At 26.5% G+C, this 26,276-nt stretch overlaps 1 protein-coding gene across 3 annotated transcripts in view; it reads left to right on the top strand.

Annotated features, from left to right (window-relative positions):
- LOC119678125 (maternal protein pumilio) overlaps positions 1-26,276 on the top strand; it is a 400,630-nt gene that overhangs the window by 361,532 nt on the left and 12,822 nt on the right. For all 3 annotated transcript variants that reach the window (XM_038089798.1, XM_038089799.1, XM_038089800.1), the window contains 2 exons: positions 17,409-17,777; positions 18,391-18,604. In XM_038089798.1, coding sequence (XP_037945726.1) covers positions 17,409-17,777; positions 18,391-18,604 — 583 coding nt within the window. The remainder of the gene's footprint in view (positions 1-17,408; positions 17,778-18,390; positions 18,605-26,276) is intronic.

Below are 26,276 nucleotides of genomic sequence, written 5' to 3'. Positions count from 1 at the left end.
GCGGTACGTAGATTTTAGATCGGTCATTGAATAATCACGAAACTTATAAGGAATACACAAACTAGTCAGTGAGCTCGGAAGAGGCTCAGCATAATACATAATATGCATAATTTTTAACCATTTCGCGGACCACCAGTTGGGAACCACTGGGTTTAACCACTTTTATTAACGACTCAAAAATGTGTAGTAGTAGTATACGCAATGGAGTTTTCTTGGAAAGACTGAATAAATCTTAAATAGGCTTTCAGAACATTGCAGTGTTTTCTAAATAGAGATGATAGCTATTAGGAAAGCTATAGATTATCTGAAAGTGGATAATATAGGAATAGAGTTTAATTGAATAGAGCCATTGAGTTTAGTGCAATTTACATCTAGAATGGTTGTTGACTGCTACATATTTCTAAATGATATGTCGATGCAATTCAAGATTTTTCTACTCTCGGTTCCCGATCATAGCAATATATCAGTTCACAGACGAACTGGCCAGATAGGGTGGTTCAGATAATTATTCGGAATACCCTAAAAAAATCTGGGGATATCGTTGACATTTGTTGAATTCTTCCAGTACTGAACAATATTTTTAAAGATAGTAAATAACAGTTCATTAAAAGACCCAACGATATGCATGCATCAGTATGCAAGTTGACCGTCTTTTTAACAAAAAAGTCGGGCACTATCATTGAGATGACCTGTAAAGATATAAGTCTTGTGGTCGTAGGGGTGAAAGCCGGCTAGAGAAAAATGCAAGAAGATTGAGTCTTCCGTTAAATCAGCCCTCTTGTATTCTTGATAGTTGAAGAGAGGACGATATTTCGCTATTTTAGCGGCTTACTTTTTTGATGATCTTGATCAACTCAGAACCCTCCCTGCTTTTATAAAGTAAGGGACGAGAACTAGTTGTCACATAATAAATAGATGAATATATAGATACTTTTCCAGACTGCCAAGTTTAATTAGATAATTTAGAGATAATTTTGTTAATACATTTTTGCGTATCTTTTTCTTGCAAAAACCTCAAGTACCGTCGTTTTCAGCCAAATATTCTTCTCCAAATTTTCTTTTTTTGTTTATACAAAATTGATTAATTATTTGTATTTTTGTCGATATGCAAATATTAAAACTAAATGTAAATAAAATTAACTCTGACAACCATAATTAAAGTAATTAATTATTACGCATTTGAATATTATACGGTTATTGAATCAGTCTTCTAATTCAATAAATTAATAAAATATTATAAATAAACAAAAACTCAATTTAGTGGGTGGGTAGAACCGTTTTACGTAACATTGATATAGTTTGAGTTTATGGAATTCTTTCAGTTTGCGTTTATATTTATTTGTGCATTTCACTAGTACATTCTTCATAAATAGTATTTTTAAATCCAAAATGTATTATATTATTTCTTAGATTCTATGTTATAAACAACATACCTGTCAATGATAATTAAGAATGCGTTACTTCACTCGCTTTCATCATACTTACAAATTGATTTAAGTAAACCGTCATATTACCTGAAATTCTCCAATCTATGAACACCAGTAAACTACTTGAATTAAAAAATGCAAAAACTTTTTTCCATAATTTACTAATACTCAATTATCTTCCACAAATAATATGCCTTTGCTAAACACTTGTAGTATTGTTGATCTTTAAGTAGTAAATTCCCTCATAAAATTCAAATTTTCACTTTAAATTAATAACATGACATTAGCATAAACTTCAAATGTCTACACATATCCTATTATATGTATGTTCCCGAAAATAAACTAAAACTTGAGTAAACAATATTAGTGTCCCAGCACTAAACTCCTTTAATAATAATTAAAGTACATGTCTACACGTGTTAAAGGATAAATGTTTGAACTATGCGTGGGCAGTTAACAGCAAAGAGTATTATTTGATATTTTGACCACAAGTACCTACTGCTCCATTATTACTTCGAAATTGCTTTAACATTGTATGCCACTAAATATTTCTTACTTCAATTTGCTGCCGCATATGTTTCCCTTGGTAGAAGAAGCATGAAATGAGGTCACATAACGTTAAAATACGCGTGTATTGTCATTAAATATTTGTACATCGTTCGCTGTATATATAATACAATATATATAACATATATGACATGCCAATCAATCAAAGGACATAATATCATTGTTGTCAGTGAGCATCTATTAAAGCGCATTGGGCGGTGTACAGTTCTAATACTTGTTATTCGAGTCCTTAAATGAAAACGATTTTTGTTCTAGAACCTTAAAAAAAATTTAAAAAAATTATATTTTGCTAAATTATTATATTAAATAAATGAAATTTTTGTGTACTCAACTTATTTAAACTTAACTCTTACCTTACGTATAGTATTTTTATCTACACTTATTCGTATTTAAATGTAATGCTAATGTCCTTTAATATTTTTTCCAATATATATAATTTTTTCTGATTTATTTTATACGTGGGTTGCTACACTTAATTTGTTTACAAATAATTTTTTTCCACTCTCTTTTTTGGAACTTATTTTTTTAATTCAAATTTGATTGTTTGTATAAACTAATATGTGTTGGTGTGTATCTGTGTACTACGCTTGCATGTTTTGTCGCCATTGTCATTTTGTCTTTATTTGTTTAACCATTCAAGTTATATTCAACGAAGCGTTCATTAATTTATCGAGATCCATTGACATAAGCCGCAATACTCATATGCAAACAAACAAACACAGGGACGACACACTTACATATGAACAAACACACTAATGATTTCGGTTTTGTTTATAAAAACACTTAGTATGTGTTATTTTTATTATATTTCAACACACACAGAACGCCTGCGACTTTTCTCACAGTGAGTGTAAACATATTTCCCAACCCTTCGCAGACTATACCGTCGAATCCGGTGATGATAAAGGAATATTGATGTTGTATGGAATATTATTGATATGTTGGATAAGAAGGATAAGCCTAAAAAAATATATGATTTAACTTGAATACTGTTGGGGTTTTAATTGATTTGATTGAAATTCAATACATCTGTTCTATGTAATTTAAAAGGGATCTGAACTTCTGTAACTTGAATTAAAATTAATGAATTCTATGAAATATTGTATGAAGTTAAACTTTTGTTAAACTTTTCAATATCATATTTCCAAATGATGAACTCCTTTATTTGTCCCATTTATAAATAAAGCAGTAAATTATTTACTGTATATATAAATATCTGAAAATTTGTTGAAAGAATATTTAATAAAATCAAATTTCAGTAAAACAATAACGTTAAAAAATGAATTGTTTTATTTAAAAAAATTGAAAAGACTTTAAATATCTTTTATTTTTTTTAAATTTAAATTGAAGAAAAAATAGAGAATAGGTCTGAATATCATCTTCTTGATAATTTCTTTAAACTCGAATTTTTTTATAACTCGAATTTTCTATAACTTGAACTAAAAACAGTGCAACAGGATTTTAGAGGGAAATTACATACAATTTTAACTCGAATTCCTCTATAACTCAAATAAAAAAATTGTCACGTGCCAATAGGAATGTGGGAAAGTGCATTCTATAAATCCAATTTTTGTTTTAAGTATGAATCAATACTGATGTTCGGGGAAGTCCCATTTTGCAAATCAAATGTTTTACTTTTTATTCTTATGTTGTTTATGTTGTGTAAATGCCAGTCGCTGGCAGCGTGGTTTAAAGTAAATAAAATAATTTCCAATGCTACTTTTAACGATTATATTGAGCTTGACAATGAAATTTGTATATCAAGCTTTCCTACAGATGAGGATATTATTGAGTATTATAGCTCTGAATTTGTGGATTTGATTCTAAGTGGAACGAAAAGTAATCATGAGGGTTCGGTGGATGCAATTGTGCATTAGCTTTCCAAGAATGAAATAGAAGACTCATTCAAAATTTTCAATTTTTATTTACAAACGTATCATACTCCAATACTGATGATCACTATAAGTCTTGGAATAAATTGGAATTTTTTTTACTGAAAATAAGAAAAGAAATTAACGTCCAAATTTCTGAATGTTTCACTTCACCATAACTTCTATAAAAAATTCTCTAAAAATTCTCTAACTCGAAGTCTGCATAAGTAAGTCGAACCTTTTCTTTGCAAAATGGTTTGTCGAGTTATGGAGGTTTGACTGTAGTAAAAACTATCTGTGATAGCACATAAAATTTTTTTATTTAAATTTAGTTTGAATTTTCTTTTCGTTGTTAAATTTTTTTGTTTTTCATCATATAACTTATTCACTTATTCACCTCATCTCCAGTGAGCATTTTAAATCCTTATTTATTTATTGCATTTATTCGTTCTATTTGAAAGCAAGATTATTTTATTATTATGATTTTATTAGTTATGACATTACTATGTAGTATTATTTGTTTTAAATTCACGTATGTTTTTATTATTATTTTCATTTCTTTTTTTTTTTTTTTTTTTTTTTTTTTTTTTTTTTTTTTTTTTTTTTTTATTATTTTTTTATTTCATTATTTTTATTATTTTATCGTATATATTTTATTTATTCGTTTTTTTCCGTATGTTTTTCTTGACAAATTTGAGCAGCTTTTTTAGGGAAATACTTTATACAAAATTTAATAAATTTTGTTAAATGAAAATTCTATATAATTCTATATTTTTGCTGATATTTTATGTAGCATGAGTTTCTATGAAAGTACGTTTACTACATATGAACAATTTTTTCAATCTATATAAATAACATTTTTATTACACTCGAAATATTTTTTTAATATTTGTATAATATTATAAATATTTTGAAGATTTTGATAACAAATCTATAAAAATATTCCCGACAATACAAAGCTATAAACCAAAACGATAAAAGGAAATCAGTTTTATTTTATGCAGGATCATACACCATTTCACTTTCCTTTAATACGAGTACATTAGCTAAACGTCAATTTGTTTATATATATATGTCAATTTAAATTCATAATATTTTTTATATAAAGACAGCTATAGTGGATTCGATTTGATGGAACCACAACTAGTGGTATTTCATTGTATTTTAATAAAAATTCAATAAAGTCCAAAAATACGAAAAAAGATTTAAAAAAAAATAGTACATATTTTTATAAAAGGCTAATAAAATACATCGCAATATATATAGTTATAGAATTATACACAGAATGATGCACTTTAAAGTACATTAACTTAGGGTGGGAATGGGTGGTTTCTTTTTCAATATTGACCGAAATACAGAGTGTTGTTAAGTTATATTGCGATATATCAACACATTATCTTGTAAATAAATTTTTAGTGACGAATTTTTCTTCAATTTCTTAATGTTTTCTAGCATATATCATTTAAATGAACTAACTATTACATTTTTTGAGGTAGTGTTGGTTTTCGACCGAAAATTTCTTAGAAAATTTTTGTATTTGATACCCATTTGTTATTGTTAATACGACAAATGAATTCTTCTTTCTATACAATTAATTTTATTTTTGTTGATTTCATTGAGTAAGGAACCATCTGTTTAAAGCTGAAAACTATAAAACGAAACACCTTGTATGTCTGATTTTTATATTGATAATCTATATACCTTTATATGCATACATTTATATACCATATGATGTATATGCTTATGTACGCATATAAGCATTTATGTCACGCTAACTTCATTTTCTTGCATATATACATATTTAGATTTTTGTGCCATTTTTGTTAAATATTTTAAATTACTCACTGTCAGGATAATGCATACTAGTAATTCATATTTCATTGCACTGCGCTCATATATCCTACGACTTATAGCTTTGCGCTTTGACAGTGTTAAATTGCATTTTGATTGCTAATTGCATTTTGTTTTTGCACTTTTTTCTTATCCGGTTAGCATTTAATATGCTCAGTACGTTTCAGTGTACATAAAAGGTACTCTTCTATATGTTTTTCTAAATATATAAAAATTATAGGTATTTTTTTATTTATTTTACCTCATGGAAAACTATTAAAACAGAAATGAACTCGTATTAAAAAGTAAAACTTAAATGAAACTTTAAAATGATGGCATTAAAAAGTCATATAAATTAATAGCGCAGTCTTATATATAAAAATAGGATATATTAAACAAAAACGCATTTTTAAATATTGTCGTAATAAATTACAGCAGGAAGTGCTAAGTGGCAGGAGAAAGTGTTATGAAAAATAATCTTCAATCATAAAACTACATATTTTCTACTAAAGGTAAAAGCGTGACCCATAAAATTTTAAGTGGCTTTCAAGTTGCTTGTCTGGTGTATCTTAAAATTTTTTTGCATTAAACCATATACATAATGCCAAAATATTTAGAGAACGAGCTTACAGTTAAGGAAATATTTGATCTATTTATATAATGTGTAGTGTACTTTGGTCCTACACACCAAAGTTTTGAACTTGAAAAATAATATATTTATTAAAAAAACGAACATAGCTAAAACTATTTTATAGATTAATTCCGTATATTTATAGCACATGTAAACCAAAAAAATATAAAAAAAGTTTTGTTACGTGTGAAAAGTTTTAAGAGTGGAAATGAGCATTCAGCAACTGCACTTTTATTTCGAAAATTTTTAATTGAAAACGAAACAGAAATGCAATAACTTTTCAATGTTTCACATCTAGATTATTCTTTAAAATTTTAAAAATAATAGATTTCACACAAAAAATCATGCAAATATTTACATGGTTGGTTAATAGAACGACTTATGGACTTACCACCAATTGTTGAAAAGTTCAATTACTTTAATATAGTACAATTACATGAAAAGTTTTAGGGCATCAAGAATATTCACACTGTATAGATTTTACAATATTGCGTTAAAATAATTATAACAAAATTATGCACTGCACATATGAAACTGTAATTATGATGAATAAAATTATAAAAAAAAATTATGTATACAGTAACATACTTAAACCAAATTTCCAAACAGTTAATTGATTGTTCAGTTTATTACACTAGTTTATTAAACTTCTAATATTTGCAAATTAAATTTAAAATAAATGTGGTAATTCTTTTTCTATGTAAGAGATAGTTCGTCACTCTCTTGTTCGTTTCTGTTCTTCGTTTCTCTCTTGTTTCTTTGTCTCTCTTTTGCCTTTTTTCTTGTTTTTTTTTGTCTTATTTTTTATATGGCCCACTTTCTCTCTCTTCGCTTTTCTCTTTTTCTCTCCCTTTCTCTTCTCTATTCTTGTATATTCCTTTTTCTCCTTTTCTTTTCCATTTTTCTCTCCCTTTCTTTTCCATTTTTCTCTCCCTTTCTCTTCCATTTTTCTCTCCCTTTCTCTTCTCTTTTGTTCTCTTCTCTTTTCTTGTCTTTTCTTTTCTTGTCTTTTCTTTTATTTTCTTTTCTTTTATTTTCTTTTATTTTATTTTCTTTTATTTTATTTTCTTTTATTTTCTTTTCTTTTCTTTTTTTCTCTTCGCTTCTCTTCTTTACCTTTTTCCTTCGTCTCTTCTGCTTAGCTCCCTCTTTCTTCTCTCTTTCTCTTTTTTTACTTCCTCTTTTTTCTAACTTCTTTTTTTCTAACTTCTTCTTTTTCCATTTTCCTCTTTTTTGTAATTTTTCTTTTTTCCAGCTTATTCTTTGTTCTATATCCTTATCTTTCTCTTCTATCTCCTTTCTCTTGCTCCCTCTCCTTTTTCTTGTTTTCTCTCCTCCTCATTTTTACTCTTTTTCTCTTACTTCATCTTTCTTACTTCTTCTCCCTTGTTAATTTTCTTACTCTCTAGCTTTTGCTCTTTTTCTTTATCTTTCTTTCTTTCTTCGTTGGACACTTCTCTATATCTTACCATTCCAACTCGCTCTCTCTTCATTCTGTTTCTGCCTTTCCTACTCTCTTTCTCTTCTCTCCTTCTGTTCATGTTCTTGCAATCTCTATCTCTCTGCCTTAATTTTCTTAATAAATTTTTTGTACTTGCTGTATTTTTTTATAGTTCTCTCATTTTTTCCATTTATCTATTTAATTTCTTTTTTTCTATTTATTTTGTCATTATTTCTATTTATCTTCCTTCGTTCGAATATTACTTTATAATTACTTTTCTGCTTTTAACTGACTATGAATTAAACTAATCAAATTCATTTTTAAATATTTTTTGCTTTCTTTAAAATTGTGTTTAATAAAATTTTGATATATTTATTAACATAAAATAATAATGCAATATATTTTTCCTGTAATAAATATTTTTATTTCGGCTTTACGGTCAAATATTCTCTTCAGCTTGTGTTGACATTTATGAAACTTATGACATTTACTAAAGTTGTACATACTCGTCGTATACGTTCCCTTCATATAGAGACACTAAATAAAATTGCGACTGGAACAAGCAAAAATCTCAGTTACCGTCTATCTGTCTGAATGTTTGTATTAGAAGTATCTCAAGTGCCAGTCATATGTGTATAAGCAGAAAACCGAGTCCGAATCCAAATCCAAATCCCAATCTCAATCACATCGCATCAGAGTTTTATGCCAGTTTGTTTTTTTTTTTTTATTATTTTTATAGTTGTTATTTTTGCATCCGCTTGTGTTGTTTTCATTTGAAAATTTTTTGTGTTCTCAGTTGGGTTTTTGTGTTGTTATAGCAGAAATACAATATTTTTTTCTGCTTACTAACTTTTCTATTTAACTTACATACAGCACAACGTAGCACGGCACAACAGAGTGCTTGGTTTGTTCTATATACTCATATCACTTCCGTTTCCGTTTTCATTTCATTTCAATGCAGTTTTAAAATATTTCAATATTTTCTTTTGAAATTTTTTCCTACGTTTCTGTTTACAGCAGTAAAAATGAAAACTACAAACAAACAAAACAAAAACAAAAAATAAATTCTGTAAGGGGAAACAGAGTATGTTTGTCTCCCATACTTTTTGCTGTCATTTTAACTGTTGTCGCTTTATTGAATTTCAAAAATTGTTTTTAAAGGTTAAAAAGTTTAGAAACGCTTCTTCATTTCCACTTTCTTTTTTGTTTTTTTATAGGTTGTAGTTTTTTTGTTTTTGTTTTATTGTAGGGTGTAGATAGGCGCTTCTCCCACATACACACACAAACAAAGTTTGAAACTTACCCAAAATGACGATACTCATACGCACGGGTGTACGAATATATGCTTTTTTTTCGTTTATGCTTTAAGTCAACATAATAAAAAAAAAAAATATTTTTTTATTGAAATATTCTTTTCAAAAAAAGTGTATCAAAATTCATGACTGTGTTTTATTTATAATATATCACAAAATAATTGTTCTTCTAAAATAGTGTTTAACCAATATATTAATCCTATGTTATCTTTTTAATTTTTGAATTGTTTAACATATAAATTTTTTATTTAAATTATGTGTTAAAAACTCTGAAGAAATATATCGAAGGGATCTCTTAAAAAAGTATTTTATAAAGTGCTTTAAAAAAGAAATATTTACTTGCGCTTTATTAAATATAAATTTCTTATTATTCAAGTCATAAAATCTCTTTATTGTTTTTAACTCTCTGCTGGGTTTTAAAGATTTCCACTTTTTTTGGATATATTTTATTTTTTTTCTTTTTTTGGTTTTTTGTAAATGTACTAGAAAATTTTTATATTAAGTGTCTAACCATGGCAGTGTAATTTTTATTTGCTATCATTTTCACACAATTCTTAACAATTGCACTCTTGGGAACTTATTAAACAGACATAATTGAGAATACGAAACGTACATATATGCAAATCAGAAGGATATAAATAAATAAGACTATATATAATAAAAATCTTAAGTAAATATATGTAAAAAGAAATAAAAAATTTAACGCTTTCCAATTATGGTGCATTTATTTTAAAGTTTATGTTACTTTTAGTTTATTTGTGAGATTAATTCGCATATATGTTATATATCATATATATATCATATAGGAATATAAATAAATTATGTCTGAACAAATCGACAGATAAGTTTATTAATTTATTTTACACAAGTATTATATATTAAATTAAATTTATTAAATATATATATATATTTAAATATATATTAAATTACAAATTTGCTTTTGTTTGAAATTTTTTTGTACTTTATTTTTTTTTTTTTGTAATTTTTTTTTGTTTTGTAATATATTTTTATTATAATCTTTTTTTTGTAATTTATATTTGTCGTAACTAATTTTTTTTGCAATTTTGTTTTGTTTTTGTAATTTACCTTTTTGTACCTTTTTATGTTCCCATGCACCATTTTATATTTAATGATAATTTTTTGTTTTGAATATTATTAAATACTTATTCTTTATTTAATATATTATATTATTATACTGTATGTTATAATATAGTTTTTATTATACTTTTTCGTAAACTTTTTTTCGTAATATTTAATTATATTTATCACATATATGACATATTATATTTTATATTATAAGTCGTTTATAAATAAATATAGAAATTTAAATTAAATAAAATTTACCTTATTTTCAAATTAATTTATTTTAAAACTAATGTTTTTAAATTATTGCTTTTAGTGAAGTATAATTCTTATATTATATCTGTTATATATGTATATATATTTTATTGCATGTATTGTATATATGTTGCTACGCTTTCTTTGTATGGGGACAAAGATGCTTTATTTAAAATTTAGAGGGTTTTTCGAATAGCAAAAAAAGAAATAGAGGACAAACACAAAAATTTATTTTAATTTTTATTGAAATTTGGCTGACCATACAACGCTGTTTCGAGTATTGCCAAGTACTCTTCATCAGTGGTCTTAGGAAATAATCGAATTTTTAATTAATTAGTTTATAGTCCGTATATAATTTGTTTGGACTGCAAGTGCCAAGCTTAATTATTTAAATAATAAATAAAAATATACCTCTTTTATTTTATTTTATGTGGTTTTTTTTTGTTTTTTTTTTATTTTTGTTTTGTTTTTGTTATGTTTTTTTTTTTAATACTTCATTTACTTTTTATAATATTATTTTTTAAAATGATTGTTTTAGTGATTTTTACTTCATTATGAATAAATATATTTCTCTTTATGCTAAAAATTGAAATTTTAACTCCAATATGGAAAATTTGCTTGCAACTGCAACAGCTTTATGAAATTACCATATGCTGCAAGGTACAGATATGCTATGTTGTTTGGATTTGTATTTCTTGTACTACTTTTTTATGTTTAACATTATCTTAATTGTAATGTATTTTTTGGTAAACAAAATTTCCAACAAGGTTATTATATGTCTTTGAGCAACTTTTTTTATGGTAAACATCTTACAGGCTTAAGTGTGCCACTTTTACTGGAAATTATGTTAGTAGCAGCAGTCAGTGTCAAGGAAATAAAATTATAACTTTTTATAAAAAAAAAGACAAAAATTCGAAAGTTGAATTACAACAATTATACACTCATTTAATAAATTTCAAATGATTGACACATTTTTTTTAACAGATCTAAATTGCTTTATGTCACTTTTAGAAAACAACTATTACAGGATTAAGTGGAACACAAGTGGTTTGTATTCCATCGTATCCATTCGCATATGTGTTGAATTGTTGAAAAGTGGAAGCAATGGGTTTAGGCACACTGGCAGCAGCTTTCAGTGGCGTCAGAAGTAGCAGCAATTGTTTAAAAAAATCTGCACTGTTTCCATGCAGATTTCAATTTTGAATTTCCGTTTTTTCAGTTGCACTCAGCTGCATATAATTATAAAGTGGATTTTGTGGCATTAGTTGCCATTACATTTCAACATAAACTTTGCTCCCTTGTTGTGTTTTGCTGCAGTGGCTGCAAAAGTTTCTTCTTTTATTGTTACTTGACGTCGTCATCATCGTCATCATCATCATCATAATCATCATCAGCAGTGCTATTGCCACTAAAACAGAAGCCACCGTTAATGATTATGCATCTTAGCAAATTGTGCATTTTAAAGCTTTTTAAAGTGTACTTATTTTGCTACATTAAATGCTTACTACTTATTTTGCAATTTCAATGGATTTTATGACATTTTTAAGTGTAACAAATTACCTTAAACGTTTGCATATTTGCATAAAATTTTGTAAGCATTGATGTTAAATAATTTAAGCCTTTTTAGTTATATAAGCAATTAAATTACTCATTTAATTTTTCAATTGCTTATACATTGCAGCACAGTCTAAAATAACAACTTCTGTTATTTCATTTCATTGAAGAACAAACAATTTTAGTTAATTGCAAAATAGTTAAAAATTTGATTTTATGATTTTTTCACAAATTCTAAGATAATAACTTTAATATATTAATTAAAAAATTAATTTTTATTTGAGATATAGCTCATTTATTTTAATTAAAACTAACATTGTGCTATTATTTTTTGTATCTACTAATGATACTCCAACAATCCTATTATGTATAACAAATTGCATACAAAATTTAACAAATTTCTTATGCATACAGGAAACGGAAATAAAATTTTAGTAAAATGCATTATACTATACTATATGCATAATATGTAATATAAGTTTAAATTATGAAATGAAAAATGTTCAGTACAAATCCTTAAGTAATATAAAATGCTTTTTACAATATTCATATAAAAAAAATGCTACGGAAAATCCTTTTCAAGACGCTTACTCCAAACGCCTCGAAAGAAGTTTTCTCGCATATTTTATAGCAATAAATTTTTCTATAATTTTTACTTTTCTCCTTCTGCTCTTTCTCTTTTTCTTCCTTTTTTCTTTGTTGACATAAAAAGAAATCAATTTTATTTTTACTTTTGCATTTCCTGTTTCTCATACTACTTATCATTACTTTTAAGCTGCGCATTTATCATTTTTATATTTCTCTTCTATTATTTTAATTTTTTTTTTCTTACATTTTTTTTATATTATGTATGTTTTTTTTCTTGACTCTTAACTTATACTTTTAGTTATTTTTAAATAAAAAAAATTGATTGAAAATAAAAAATAATTTTATAGGTCGTGACTTTTATGACATCTGTTGCTGTGTAATTGCTTTTATTGCCTTTGGCTTTTGTTGCTTGAATTCCAAATCAATATTTTTTTTTAATAATTAATCTTAACTTGATTAGGATTTTAGGTTACTAAACCTTTTGTCGAACTTTGATACGTTATTGAGCCCTTTTTAATAATTAATTGACAATTAATTTTTATCAGTTATAAAGTCATTGTATTTTAAAATTTAATTAATATATTTATAAATTACTTTCCGTTAACGACTACTTGACATTTTTTTATATTACACATATACTAATCAATAAAAATTTAATTAACTTTCATAATTTATTTTTATTTCCATTTTATTCATTTACATTAAATAAAATTCAAATTATGTAGTCTTCTTAATAACAGTATATTCTCATGTATACGTTAGGCTCACAAAGCGAAAACGCTTATTGAGCAAAATAACAGCCACAACGCGTAGTGTGTAATTTACAATGACCACGAAACGAAATTCATGTTGTGGCACTTGCTAGTCCGAAAGCGTCATATATAACAAATAACGGCCATGCAGAGAAATTTGTATTATATATTTAAAATCAGTCAGAAATGCCTGCAGTAATTGAGAATTGTAGTATCATTTTATTTTATTCAATTTTTGATTAAAGATCTATAAATTTTAAAATATGTTTGAAAATTTGTTTTCATTTTGACTTCTACAACACTAGCCGCCATTCTTATTAGAAATGTTTTTACCCTTTTTCATACTTTTTTGTATGAGTTCAACCTTGGGCACGAGTTCAACCCTCGGTACTATCAGTTTTAAAAAAAAAATATTTACGAATAATCAAATATAAGAAATAATTCGAAGTCTACTAATGGTGGGTATTTGACAATACTCGAAATTTAATTAATTGAGATATATTTTATATATATATTAAATACACACAAATTACATATTTAAATGTTAATGTTTAATATTTCATATTAAATATATTATTATATATATATAAAAATATATATTATTATATATATTTTATATATTATATTTTATATTATATTATTATTTTTTCGTTTAAAAATTTATTAAAATTAGTAGTTATAAAAATGTATATATAAAACTCCTAACAATTATTAATTATTTATGTTGATTTTTATTTTATATAATTAATATAGTTTAGAATTTTATGTTAATGTTTTATTTATATTGTTTTTAAAACTATTTATTTTTATAATGATTGATATCCTTTTAATTTATTAGTCTACTTTTTTCTATTTAATTTTTCTTCTTATTTCCTGAATATATTTTGTTAAAATATATATATTAGTATTTAAAACATATATATTATTATTTAAAATATTTTTTTCAATTTTATTTCACTTTTTGTTGTATATACTTCTTTTTCTGTTTTTTTTTTCTATTATCTTTCTAATTATATTTTTAAATATTTCTTACTTTTACTTTTATTTTTAATATATATCAAAACTTGTTATTCTATTAGTTTCTGCTTTACTTAAGCCGTGAAAATGTACTTATCGCTGGTATAGTAAACTTGCAGTTTATTTTCATATTTATTTCTTAGTGGTTTTTTATTTTTTTTATTTATTTTATTTATTTTATTAAGAAAATTATCAACACTGAAGTCACAGTGCATAGTAAAGGCAGCAAATTATTTTTCTCAATTTTCTTGCATAATAAATTCCTCCCTAGGGTGGTCATTGTTAAAATTCAAAGAATTTAGTAACCATAATTTTTGTTTTCATTTTTCTTCGTACTACAGCTGGAGAGTTACTTAAATATTAAGTTACTGACTCATTTCCTTAATAAATTATTGCGTTGTTGTAATTTTAGCATATTTTTTCTTATATGGGTCCTTGCCTAACTCTATACCTTTCTTCATATGCCGATGCCTCTACATTGTCCTTGTGCTCTTCGGTTTCACTTTGAAATACAAATTTTTTTGGTCCCTACATACTTGTGCCTGCATTCAATTTCTTTTTAATATGCCAGTTTTATTATTTGACGCTAGCTGACTTTCAATGCTTTGGGTAATACGCATTTGGCTTTGATTATTATTGTTATTTTATGCCAAAATCAAGTTCTGTAGCTTGAATAATCTTGCCCTAGTGACTTTGTTACTGAGATTTCTTATACGCACCCAAAATTATGCTACAAGGATATTATATTTTATTGTTTTTAGCTTATGCTTGGTTAGTAATATGCTTGTGTGTGTGTGAGTGGTTCGAAATCATCAATAATTCACAATTATTTGTACACCATTTGTTGCAAGAATTTTGATATAAAAAAAAAAAAAATTCGCTATACTTGTACTACAATATTCTTACCTCGTATTTCTGTAAAAAAAAATAAAAAAAATTGAATTTCTTCTGTGCCGCATATATATTCCGATACCGTACGGAATCTTATTGCTGCTTGTAGCTACTTGTAGTGGTTCATATTACTTTAACAATTCAATTTGCGAACCCTTCTCGTTTTTCAAGTAGGTAACCAAGTACAAATTTATGCTTTTGCTGCTTAACAATATAACAACGCAACGCAACGCAGTTACAAAATCGCAAACAATTTTATTTATATAAAAAATTTATTTTTACAGCCCACATGTTGATTTCATTTTGCAATTTTCCAATTGAAATAATTTTTGTTTATAAAAATGCTGCTAGCAGTTTTCAAATTTCAAAAGAATTTATAATAATACGTATCGTATAGTTGTGAGGGGGTTAGAGTAGCATAGAGATTCCTGTTTGTATATCTAAAAGTGTTGTTCAAATTCTGTAAAGCTGCAAAATTGCTGCCACAACTGTGAGTTATATTGTTTCATTTAAATCGTTTTAAAAATAAACTTCAAATAAAGAAAAATATCAGTAACAATAAAACATTTCAAAATAATTGCTATACATTTTGCGGTGTTACCAAAATATTAGACCATATATGAGCATGTCATTTATAACTTTAAATTTGTATAACAATATAAAAAGAATTTAAAAGTACCGAATTTAATAATAAAAAAATTATACATGATTTTATTTTAATATAGTTAAGTAGTCATATGAATTTTTATATCAAAGACCTCTTTAAAAGGCAAACATCAAAGGAAGGATTTCAGTTTAAACTCTCTGTTACTTAGTAATAAGCCGTTTAGATACAGTACTGCTTAATATTTCATCAAATAACTGAAATTTTTTCAGTATAAATTAATTGTTTTTCTTAAAAACAATGCACTTGCCTCTGGTACTTTAAGAAACAAACACATATATCGCAGCTTTATAAATGCATACCTTCTGCTCAAAAAGTATCCGGATTTTGTTGTTTGTTAACCACTCTTAAGTAATAGAACTTTATAAAAAAAAATTTTTTTTGTTATGTTGGTACTCCCTTTCTTGATATATGGTACAAAGGCCATCTGTCAATTACATCAGCTGTTTATGTGAGACTACCTCAAGTGCATTTAGCGATTTTTACTATGGAAAATTCTTGTTGTACGCGATTTTTTGACCAAACACGGCACCACTGTCATCGCTCAGGCACCATATTCGTCAGATCTGGATACGTGTAAAATTTCCTGTTCCCGAAACTCAGATTGGCCCTTCGTGGTAAGCGTTTTGAGTCGATTGAATCGGTAAAAGAGAATTCGCTGAAGGAACTAATAACCATACCTTCACGGGCCTACGAAAAGTGTACGGAAGATTGTGTTAAGCGTTGGCATATGTGTATCGCGTCAGAAGGAGCATATTTTAAAGAAGATAAAATAAATTTGGAATAAAATTTAAATTTGTGTGTTTTATTTACAAAATCCGAGTACTTTTTGAGTAGTTCTCGGTTCAGAACAACTATTTTTTGTAAAAAAAAAAAATAACGATATCCATAATATACAAAGTTTGATATAATTTATTCTTGCATTTCTTCAATTTTTTTATTATACCTATATATAATGTATATATTTGTTATATTTTTTTATTTTTTTTTATTTAATTTTTATTTTAATTTTTTTTTATATTTTTTTTATATTTTTTTTATATTTTTATTTATGTTCTTATTTATATTTTTATTTATTTTAATTTATTTTTTTTCTATATATTTCTTTTAATATTTTTTTTAAATTAAAAAAAATCTTTTTGATAAGATAATAATAATAATAATAATTTTTTAAATGGTTTTAATATCAGTAAATTTATGCCAATCATGTAGTGTTTTACACCAATAGTTCTCCAAAACATTCTTCTTTTTATTTATAATGTGGAAGTAGTTGCAAGATTTTGTCAGCATTAAAAATTATAAACTTGTATTATAATGGCTCATAAAATAGTTTCTAGCTATTCTATGTATAGCTATTATATGTATATAAATATATATAAAACGTATATACTAATTATATAAGCAATTTACTTACATTACATGTTCAGTAATTTAATATTAATATGAATTGATTTTGCTTAAAACTTTTATACTTTGTACTTCAATACACAGACATTTTATTTGACTTTCCTTTTTTTTTTTTAGCAATTATTCCGCTCACAGAACCCTGGACTTGCTGCTGCTACAAATGCTGCTGCTGCAGCTGCAGCCGCCACATCCGGCGCACCACCTGGCGTACCAAATGGTACCTTACAATCACAGCAAATGCAAATGGCTGCCGCTTCACAACAATTTTTGGCTGCACAAAATGCTGCCTATGCAGCACAACAAGCAGCACCATACGTTATCAATCCAGGACAAGAAGCACCTCCATATATGGGTGTGATAGCACAAATGCCACAGTACTATGGTGTTCCATGGAATATGTATACGGGTAATTTAATACAGCAAGGCACACAACCAAGACGGCCATTGACGCCATCACAGCAGGGCGCGGAAAATCAATCTTACCAGGTGAGTAATGTAAAGGCAATTAGCCATGTAAATATAAAAATATATAATAAAATTATATGTAAAATATGTAAGCGAAAATAAAAAAAAATAATATAAATTGCAAATAATTTAAGATTGAAAAGTGAAGCTGTAAAAAAGCTGCTTAAAATATTCAACTAAAAATTGTTTGTTATGTACACAGCAAAAAAAAAAAGTTGATTGTAAATTGTTTTTTGCACAAATATTTTATGTAAAATTATGAAAAAATGTGTTGTGTAAACAAAAATACTAAATATATATATACATATAATACCTAACCATATTTTTTAAATAAATTATATACAAATACTTTATATATTTATTTTTAAATATTTGTATATAAACATAATAAACCTAAAAAATGTATTTTCTTTTTTTCTTTACTGCTCATAACTTCATAACCACCCAACAACAAATAAATATCAAAATCGTCAAATAATTTCAAAAATACCAAATACCAAATATATAAAACAAAAACAAAAACAAAATCATATCTAACCCTGTAAAAAATGTATAAAACATTAAACAAACAACATCGTATGAACTCCCCAAACAAATCGGTGGATACTCTCACTCAACTGAATTGTGTACATAGGTCATACCGGCATTTTTTGATCAAAGCGGTTCACTTGTTGTGGGACCACGCACAGGTACACCAATGCCAATTGTCAGCCCTGCGCCAGTATTAGTGCCACCAGGAGCGGCACGCGCCGGACCGCCACCGCAGGGTCCACCACAATTATATCCGCCGCAACCACAAACGGCGCAACAAAACATATACTCACAACAAAATGGATCAAGCGTCAGTGGTAAGTAACTACAACTCATTTTTATAACGATAATACTAAAAAATTCATAAGTTGCATGTAAATATGTATTTAAACAAAACAGTACCATTTACTATAAATATTTATGTATTCTATTTACATAAAAAATTGCGCAAAAAAAAAAAATAATAATAGTTCAAGACTTCAAATGCTAAGCTAAAAACAAAATTTCGGTAATATTTCAGATTATTAAGTGCTATTTAAAAAAATAATACATATTTGAATACTAATATAGAACTACTCAAAAATGCACTTTATTATTAAAACACACAAGTCCTACTTTGATGAATTGCTTACTATGAATAAAATAATTAAATATTTTGTAAGCAGACATATTTTATAATAGTACAAATTTTAAAATATGTAAATTCAATACGGCTTACAAAATTCTTCAAGTGCTTATAACATTTTTGTGTATATATAAAAATAAATAATAATTGTGAAATATGTAAAACAATAAAACTTAAGTGCACCGCAAAGTATGCTAACAATTTTCTTCTCTGCTATGCGTCCATCCATATGTAATTTAATTCTATTTACAAAATAATTTTCATTTTCATTTCCATTAATATTATATTATTTTGGTATTTTTATTTACAAACATGAAAATAAAAAAAAGATATAAGACAAAAAAAAACAAAAAAATACAACAACATTCCTGTAACTTTATAGTAGCATGTTAACACGCAAATAACATTACAAAAATACTTACAAAATTGCATGAAAAATGAAAAATTAAGAATTGAAAACTCGAACAGTTGCAATAAATTGCATTCAAGCGCAACTGACTCATCGAATTTGTATGAATTTCAACATTTCACTCTGTACAATTTATTTCAACATTTAAAAGTAAAAATCAAAAATTTAATAGTATTATTTAATATGCAGATACATGAACTTATGTATGTGCATATTCAATCTATTAAAAGTTTTACTTAAAAATATATTTACGGTTCAGCGTCCACCTTTAAAAAAGAATTAGCATTTTTCATATTTTTATGCAGAAAAAATAATAAAATCAAATCATTTTAAAGAATTAATTCAACTAATTTGTGACGATATATTATATATATATTGTAGAACATACAATTAGCACACATTTTTTATGTGTTATGACTTACTTTAGAATTAAATATACTAAATTATTAATACGATTTTAAAAATTTATTGAGATAAACAGTAAAAAATTACTAATTATTTAGCACTTATTGTGTTGGTATGACTACATGCTTATTTGACTTTTAATTTTTATTTATCACTTCATTGATTCTTACTTTTCTGTAAGATCTACGTCCACAATATCCATGAATAAGTACCATTATATGAGCTGATTTTATAACTGGGGTTGATGTGCATTCTTTTCAAATGTCCTAGACTTGTCCAAAGTCTACATTTAATGTATTTAATTTTTTCATTATATCCCTCTATGAACAAATCAAGCTTCTAATTATATTGAATTTATTATGATCTATCTTTCAGCGATACTGACTCGTATATATATTCTAGAGCACGCTCCTCTTACATGCCATAATTAGATTTCTTTTGATGTGATTTAGTAGATCATATTAAAACTTATATATGCGGAGGTTTTGATTTCTTAAGAATATTTTATCTTATCTTACCCTACACTACAATACACTGGTTAGACTTTATTATGTTGAGTCTAGTTGAGTCAGTGCACCTGAGCACTTTTACTCTCTATTAACTGCGAGGTTTCTTCAAAACCCCTTTTCGCGCCTTGACTAGATTATTGTTTATCACTTCATCAGACTAAGCAATAATTGACCTCAGATCTGCATACCTCCCCGAGGAGCTTATAACCATTCTGAGATTTGATAACGCGGTGTTGGTAAGTCTGTCAGATTTCGCAAATAATTTTAGGGCTCTAGTTTTTATGTATTTTTTGACGGTATCAATCTTGAGGTCCCTGAGGATGTCATTCGTCCTAATGTACCAAGGAACTTTGAAAAATCTTCTCAGAGCCTGGCTTTGGGCAATTTTTAGCTGCTGAAAAATAGTGTTTCAAGCTTTGGCAAATATTTTGTATACAACTCCCACTTTTTCACTAATACTTAAAATCCTTTTTCGCATGCAAAATTCTAATAAAAATTAAAAATCTTAGCCAATTCTAGCCCATGTAAATCCAACTCGAAGGAAAGTTGTGTAGTTTAAATACTATTTGACGCAAATGTAAATTCTCCCAATTTTTTAAATTACTAGTTGATACAAACTGAATTTGTACTTATTGTACAAACAAACAAATTAAAATATTTTTTTATATTAAAATATTAATTGTATTATCTATTATAATATAACGGGGTCCTGATCTGAATCACAAGCTTCTTGCCAGGTACTGTCATTATTATTGATTGATTGAATATACTCTTTTTCATGTAATTTGTAAATTAGTTTTGCTTTGTTGTCTGCTTTTTATTAGTTTTCTATGAAATACTAGTTTTTATAAAATACTTGTTCTTTATAAACTACAAATTTGAAACTAGCTATGCTTTCTTGTATTCTAGTAATCTTTAATTTATTACCTCAGTTTGTAACTTATTACTGTAGTTCTTAATAAATTATTTTATAATTTCTTATAAGTCATTACATCTTAATCGATTAATAGTTCTTAATCGATTAATAGTTCTTAATCGTTTTATAGTTCTTCATCCTTTACTTGTTCTTATTTGATGACTTGTTTCTTAATTGATTACTAATTCTTTACAAACTATAATAATAAATTAGAAGTTATTATTATTATTATAATAAACTACAATATTATTATTATAGTAAACTACAATAAGAATAAACTAGTTGACATATGCGGCGACGAACTTAACAAATTGTTAAAATATTAACTTTCGAAAGTCTTGCATACTTTTAGGGTTTTGTGAAATCATCTACATATGACAGACATCAATACTATTTAAGATAAATGAAACAATCAGCTTGTAATTTAATAAATCTCAATTCGATTTTCATTTTATTAAATACTTTAAGGTTCATTAATTTTCATTTCACTCAATATATGAAATAAAACAACGGTCGGTCTGTTGTATGCAAAGATAAGACAGTACAAATATATACCAATCCACTAAAGTAACTATAAATTGTGCTACAGATCACGCCAGTATAAATTTGCATATACTGACCACTAAATAACCTCAGTACGGATGCAGCAATAACAACATCACCAACTGTAAGAGCAGCAAGAACCACATTATACCGCAGTTCAGACATTTAATAATTTAATATAATTTAATGCATTTTTCACATAATTGAAAATGTTTTCATTTTCTTTACATTTTATTTTTTAATCCTTTTATGAAGGTATTTTTCGTATACTCATAAATATATCATCATCAATATTTAACGCAAATGCATAAATATTTTCTGTAAAATTACTGACAAGAATCAAACGAGCAACATTATTGTGAAAATTGTTGCAAACACTGCTATAAACAATGTTGCAAAAGTGATAACAATCAAACAATAAATTCACTTTTCGGTTAATAATTAAGCAAGAAGAAATATATTAAATATTAAACGATAAAATACTATAAATGCGTGGCTGCAATACAACTCACGTCATTTTCCATAAAATGTAAATGCTTTATATGCTGCTTAATTCATTTATAATGCATAATTCTGTGCTTTCATTGCATTAAGCTGGTCTCAGTGCACTTAATGCAATTTCAGTATACATTTTTCATATATCAATGATTATGCTATATTTTTTTTTTATTTTTTATTTTTTCTGTGAACGAAATAATATGAAATGTGTGCAAACGCATAAAATCACTGCATTATACAAAGTACACTGTAAAAATATTGAGAACACTGCATATTAATGCACTTGTACATTAAAATAACGCAACTTCATTTTTAAGACATGTATTCAATTAATTGCCGAAAAAAATAAATGGATGTGCATAAATGTTTATTGGAATTAACGCAAAGATGAGCACGTAGTAAACTAACGTGGAACCTATTGATGAGATACATCTACTGAATTTCAGTAGCAAGAAGGACAGTGACGTGAAAACAGAATATGTTGTAAAATGGTTTTAGTTATTTTTTAATATATAAATTGTAGTTGTTCAATGGCGTTTCTTAAGAAAATTAATTATATTTGGTAGAATTGTTATGTTTTATATGTGAAACATAGTTTATTATTCAGAATAAAAAAAAAAGCATAACTGAACATTTGTTCGTCTTATGTTTTCTGTATTTGGAGCTGTTAGATGGCACTTTTGCTAGTTTTTAGTACAGTCTTCATAATTTTTTTTTCTAATATTTTTGCGTGCACATTGTGCTAGTAACTAGTATTTTGAGTTCTTGCTTTTTTGTTTTTTTTAGATATTTATATGAATTAAATTGAGAGTAGATTGCTTGTGATTGGGGGGAGTGAAAAGAAGTTATTCATATGCAGTATAAAATATTTATTGTATGACTTGACTTCGTCAATAATGATGTTGTTGATATATTTTTGTAATGAAAATCTAATATTACGAATACTCTTTTTAACAAACGTCGATCATTGATTGCTTTTATGCATTTGTATTTGAGAAATATTTTTTGAAATACGGCAGGAAAAAAAGAGTGTGAAAAGAATACCTAAAATACTAAAACACACTTATAGTTTCTATATAATTGGTTATAGAAAATAATGAATACTATATCAATACTATGATGATTAGATCTATAAAAAAAAATAGATATAAAAGTTCAATGGGACGCAACTATAAACCTATGCAATTATATGTTTTTGAATCATTTTTAAAAAATATTGACTTTACTGGAAGCTATTGACTATACTTGTCAAGGAAACGTTTGTTAAATTGGATGTATATTAAATTATATTTGTCTTATTTTTCAATTCAATTTTAACTTCTCTATTATCCTATAATATGCGTTTTATTAAATATTTTGTATTATTGTGAATAAGGAATATATTCAGTTTGTTTAAAACCCAAACATAATAAGACAAATATATTGTATAGAGTGTATATGTCATAAAGTGCCCATGTAAATAACCAATAATTCGTTTATATTTACAAATATGTATGTGCGAAAAAGATTTTTTTTCACGCGTTGGATTTTATATGCGAAGAGTTTTGTGACAATATCTAAAAAACCAAAAATGTACTCTAGGCTTGGTAGGAAAGTAAATCTGACCATGAAATATGTACTGGAAGTTTGGTTGGCACTAATCGTACACAAAAAAAATTAGCTGGGTAACCATCTTAGGTATATTATCAACATATTAGACTCGGTATAGAATATTGACACTGCAACTTGTTTAAAAAATTGAACTCAAAGAAATACTCTAAATCCATGATGGGCACACAATATCGGAATTCAGTTAATGGTAATAATGTGTTTGAACAATATTCATTATATAGAAAAGCCGAGGCAAACAATTTTATCTTAGTTTACCTCTCGCTATTCTTATTAGGTAAGCTATTTTCATTTATAAATATTTTTATATACATTTTCTGTACAAATGATAGATAATAGGTAAAAAATTTTGATTAAAATTCTTATCAACTTACCTAGTAGCATAATGTTTTTGGAATAATTTAAGTAACTTTAACATGCTTACAAACACCAATGAACATTTTGAACATACATTAATTACATTCGGAATGCGAATCCCTCATTTTCATCCCAACAGAAATGCAGCTTTTAAATTACCAACATTTGTCCACGAAATTGACCAACTCTCAACGGTTAGTAGGTATTAATCTGTTGAGCAAACCGTTGCAACTATTGATATTGGTGGCGTGGCATTGGCAGCAAGTAAAAACAATGTTAAGCTCACATGTTGCCAACACGTGAAAAGCAATTGCACATAATGTTATGTTGCTGTCATTGTTAACCACTTGTTCATTTGTTGTTAACTGCATTGTTGTTGCATGTTGCTCTTGTATGTGCGCTTATCATTATTGCTGCTTATACAGCAATGACCACAGTGAGGCTAAAGTTGGGGTTGAGGTTCGAATTGAGATTGAAGCTGGAACTGGAACTGGGTGAAATGCAATAACAACAATGTTATGCATTTTTATGGCAATGTTACATATGCGATAGGGTGTATTAACGCTTGTAATTGCAACTCGTTACATACGCTTATGGAGGCAAATGTGCAAATATAAATCCAGTAACAGATACGGCAAGAATTACCGATACAGTAAACATATGTTGCATAACGCAAGTGATACCATTTAAACCCTAAAAGGGTTGCAACATGCTCTCACAACTGCACTGATATAACACCTACATAGCAATAAGAAGAGATATTTTCGATTGTAGTATGTTTATATGACAGTAATTTTGTTTTGCTTCAATTTTGGTGGAATGTAAGGTTTACTTACATGTAGCACTGTTACGTTTATTTATTGATATGGAAAGTGCTTTATACAAGCACTGCAAAAATCAGCCAATGTAAATTTTTTCTATTGAAAATGCAACTACGTATTGAGCTGCATTGTTTGACTTTTCTATCTACTGTTTGCCATTTTGTTTGTTTATTTTGCATTTTACATGTGTGTGTGTGTCTATGTGAGTGTGTGCAACTATATTTCGACACCCACTTAAGTATATTGTTTATGTTAACCTTGACGCAAAGATAGCAAACAATGACGCCATTTACAATTTTGTTGTCTTGTCTTTTATGCTACTAAAGTTAACATTTTTAATATAAAAAGTTTTGAAAGGACTTCCAAGGACTATGCACAATTTTTGAATTGTTTTAAGTACAATTTATAAAACTTTTTTTTCCATCCAAAGTTAAAATATTATTTCACTTAAAACCAAAAAAAGGGCGGTAATTGCTACTTGTTCTTGCGTCTTGCATAAAAAATGTATGGACTAGCTTCATAAAGTTGTTAAATATTTTTACTTTCACTAATAGAAACTAATAGAAATTTTCTATAAAGTTTAAAGTTGGACATTTTATACATTATATTTGACCATTAAAATTTAATATATGAAATATATTCTAGAAACTTTTTTTATATACTCATATTAATTTAATGAAATTTAAGTTCTAAATTGAATTCGTTAAAGAAAGTTACCAATATAATATTATTAATATTATTTACTGTGACAAAACAATTTTAAATAAACACATATTCTATATAAATTACATATTATGCTTTATAGATCTTAAAGATCGTGACAGCAGTTCAAAAAAAAAAAAATAGTCACGTTTCAAACACATGAAAAAATTTAATTTTGCTGGAACTTTAAATGTTAGTTGAAACTCGAGAACATCATATACCATATGATGTTCCATATGTAAAACTATTTGTGAAAGGTAAAAGGTAAAAAAATGAACTATTGGTTCGACCATTTAAAGTCAAGTATATTCAAATTATTTGAAAATATCAGTACTCGAATATTTGGAGGCACTAATATATACTCAAAACTCCGTGGAGGAAATAATAATAGAACAAATTTTTTTTTTTTTTGTAATACATTTTCTTAATTTTCCTAAGATATTAAAAAAGTGTAGGAAAGTAAATATGAATAAATATTTATTCATTTAGATTCATATTTATTCAGTTTCATATTAATATTATTTATTCAGATAACTGATTACATTCGAACACTTTAAAAATAAATTTGGTAGTTTTAACTCTCAATCACAGACTGC

Source organism: Teleopsis dalmanni, chromosome 2 (genome assembly GCF_002237135.1).
Source record: "Teleopsis dalmanni isolate 2A chromosome 2, ASM223713v2, whole genome shotgun sequence".
NCBI lineage: Eukaryota > Metazoa > Arthropoda > Insecta > Diptera > Diopsidae > Teleopsis > Teleopsis dalmanni.
The sequence above is the reverse complement of the archived record's forward strand: the minus strand, read 5'-3'. Positions and strand labels throughout refer to the sequence as shown.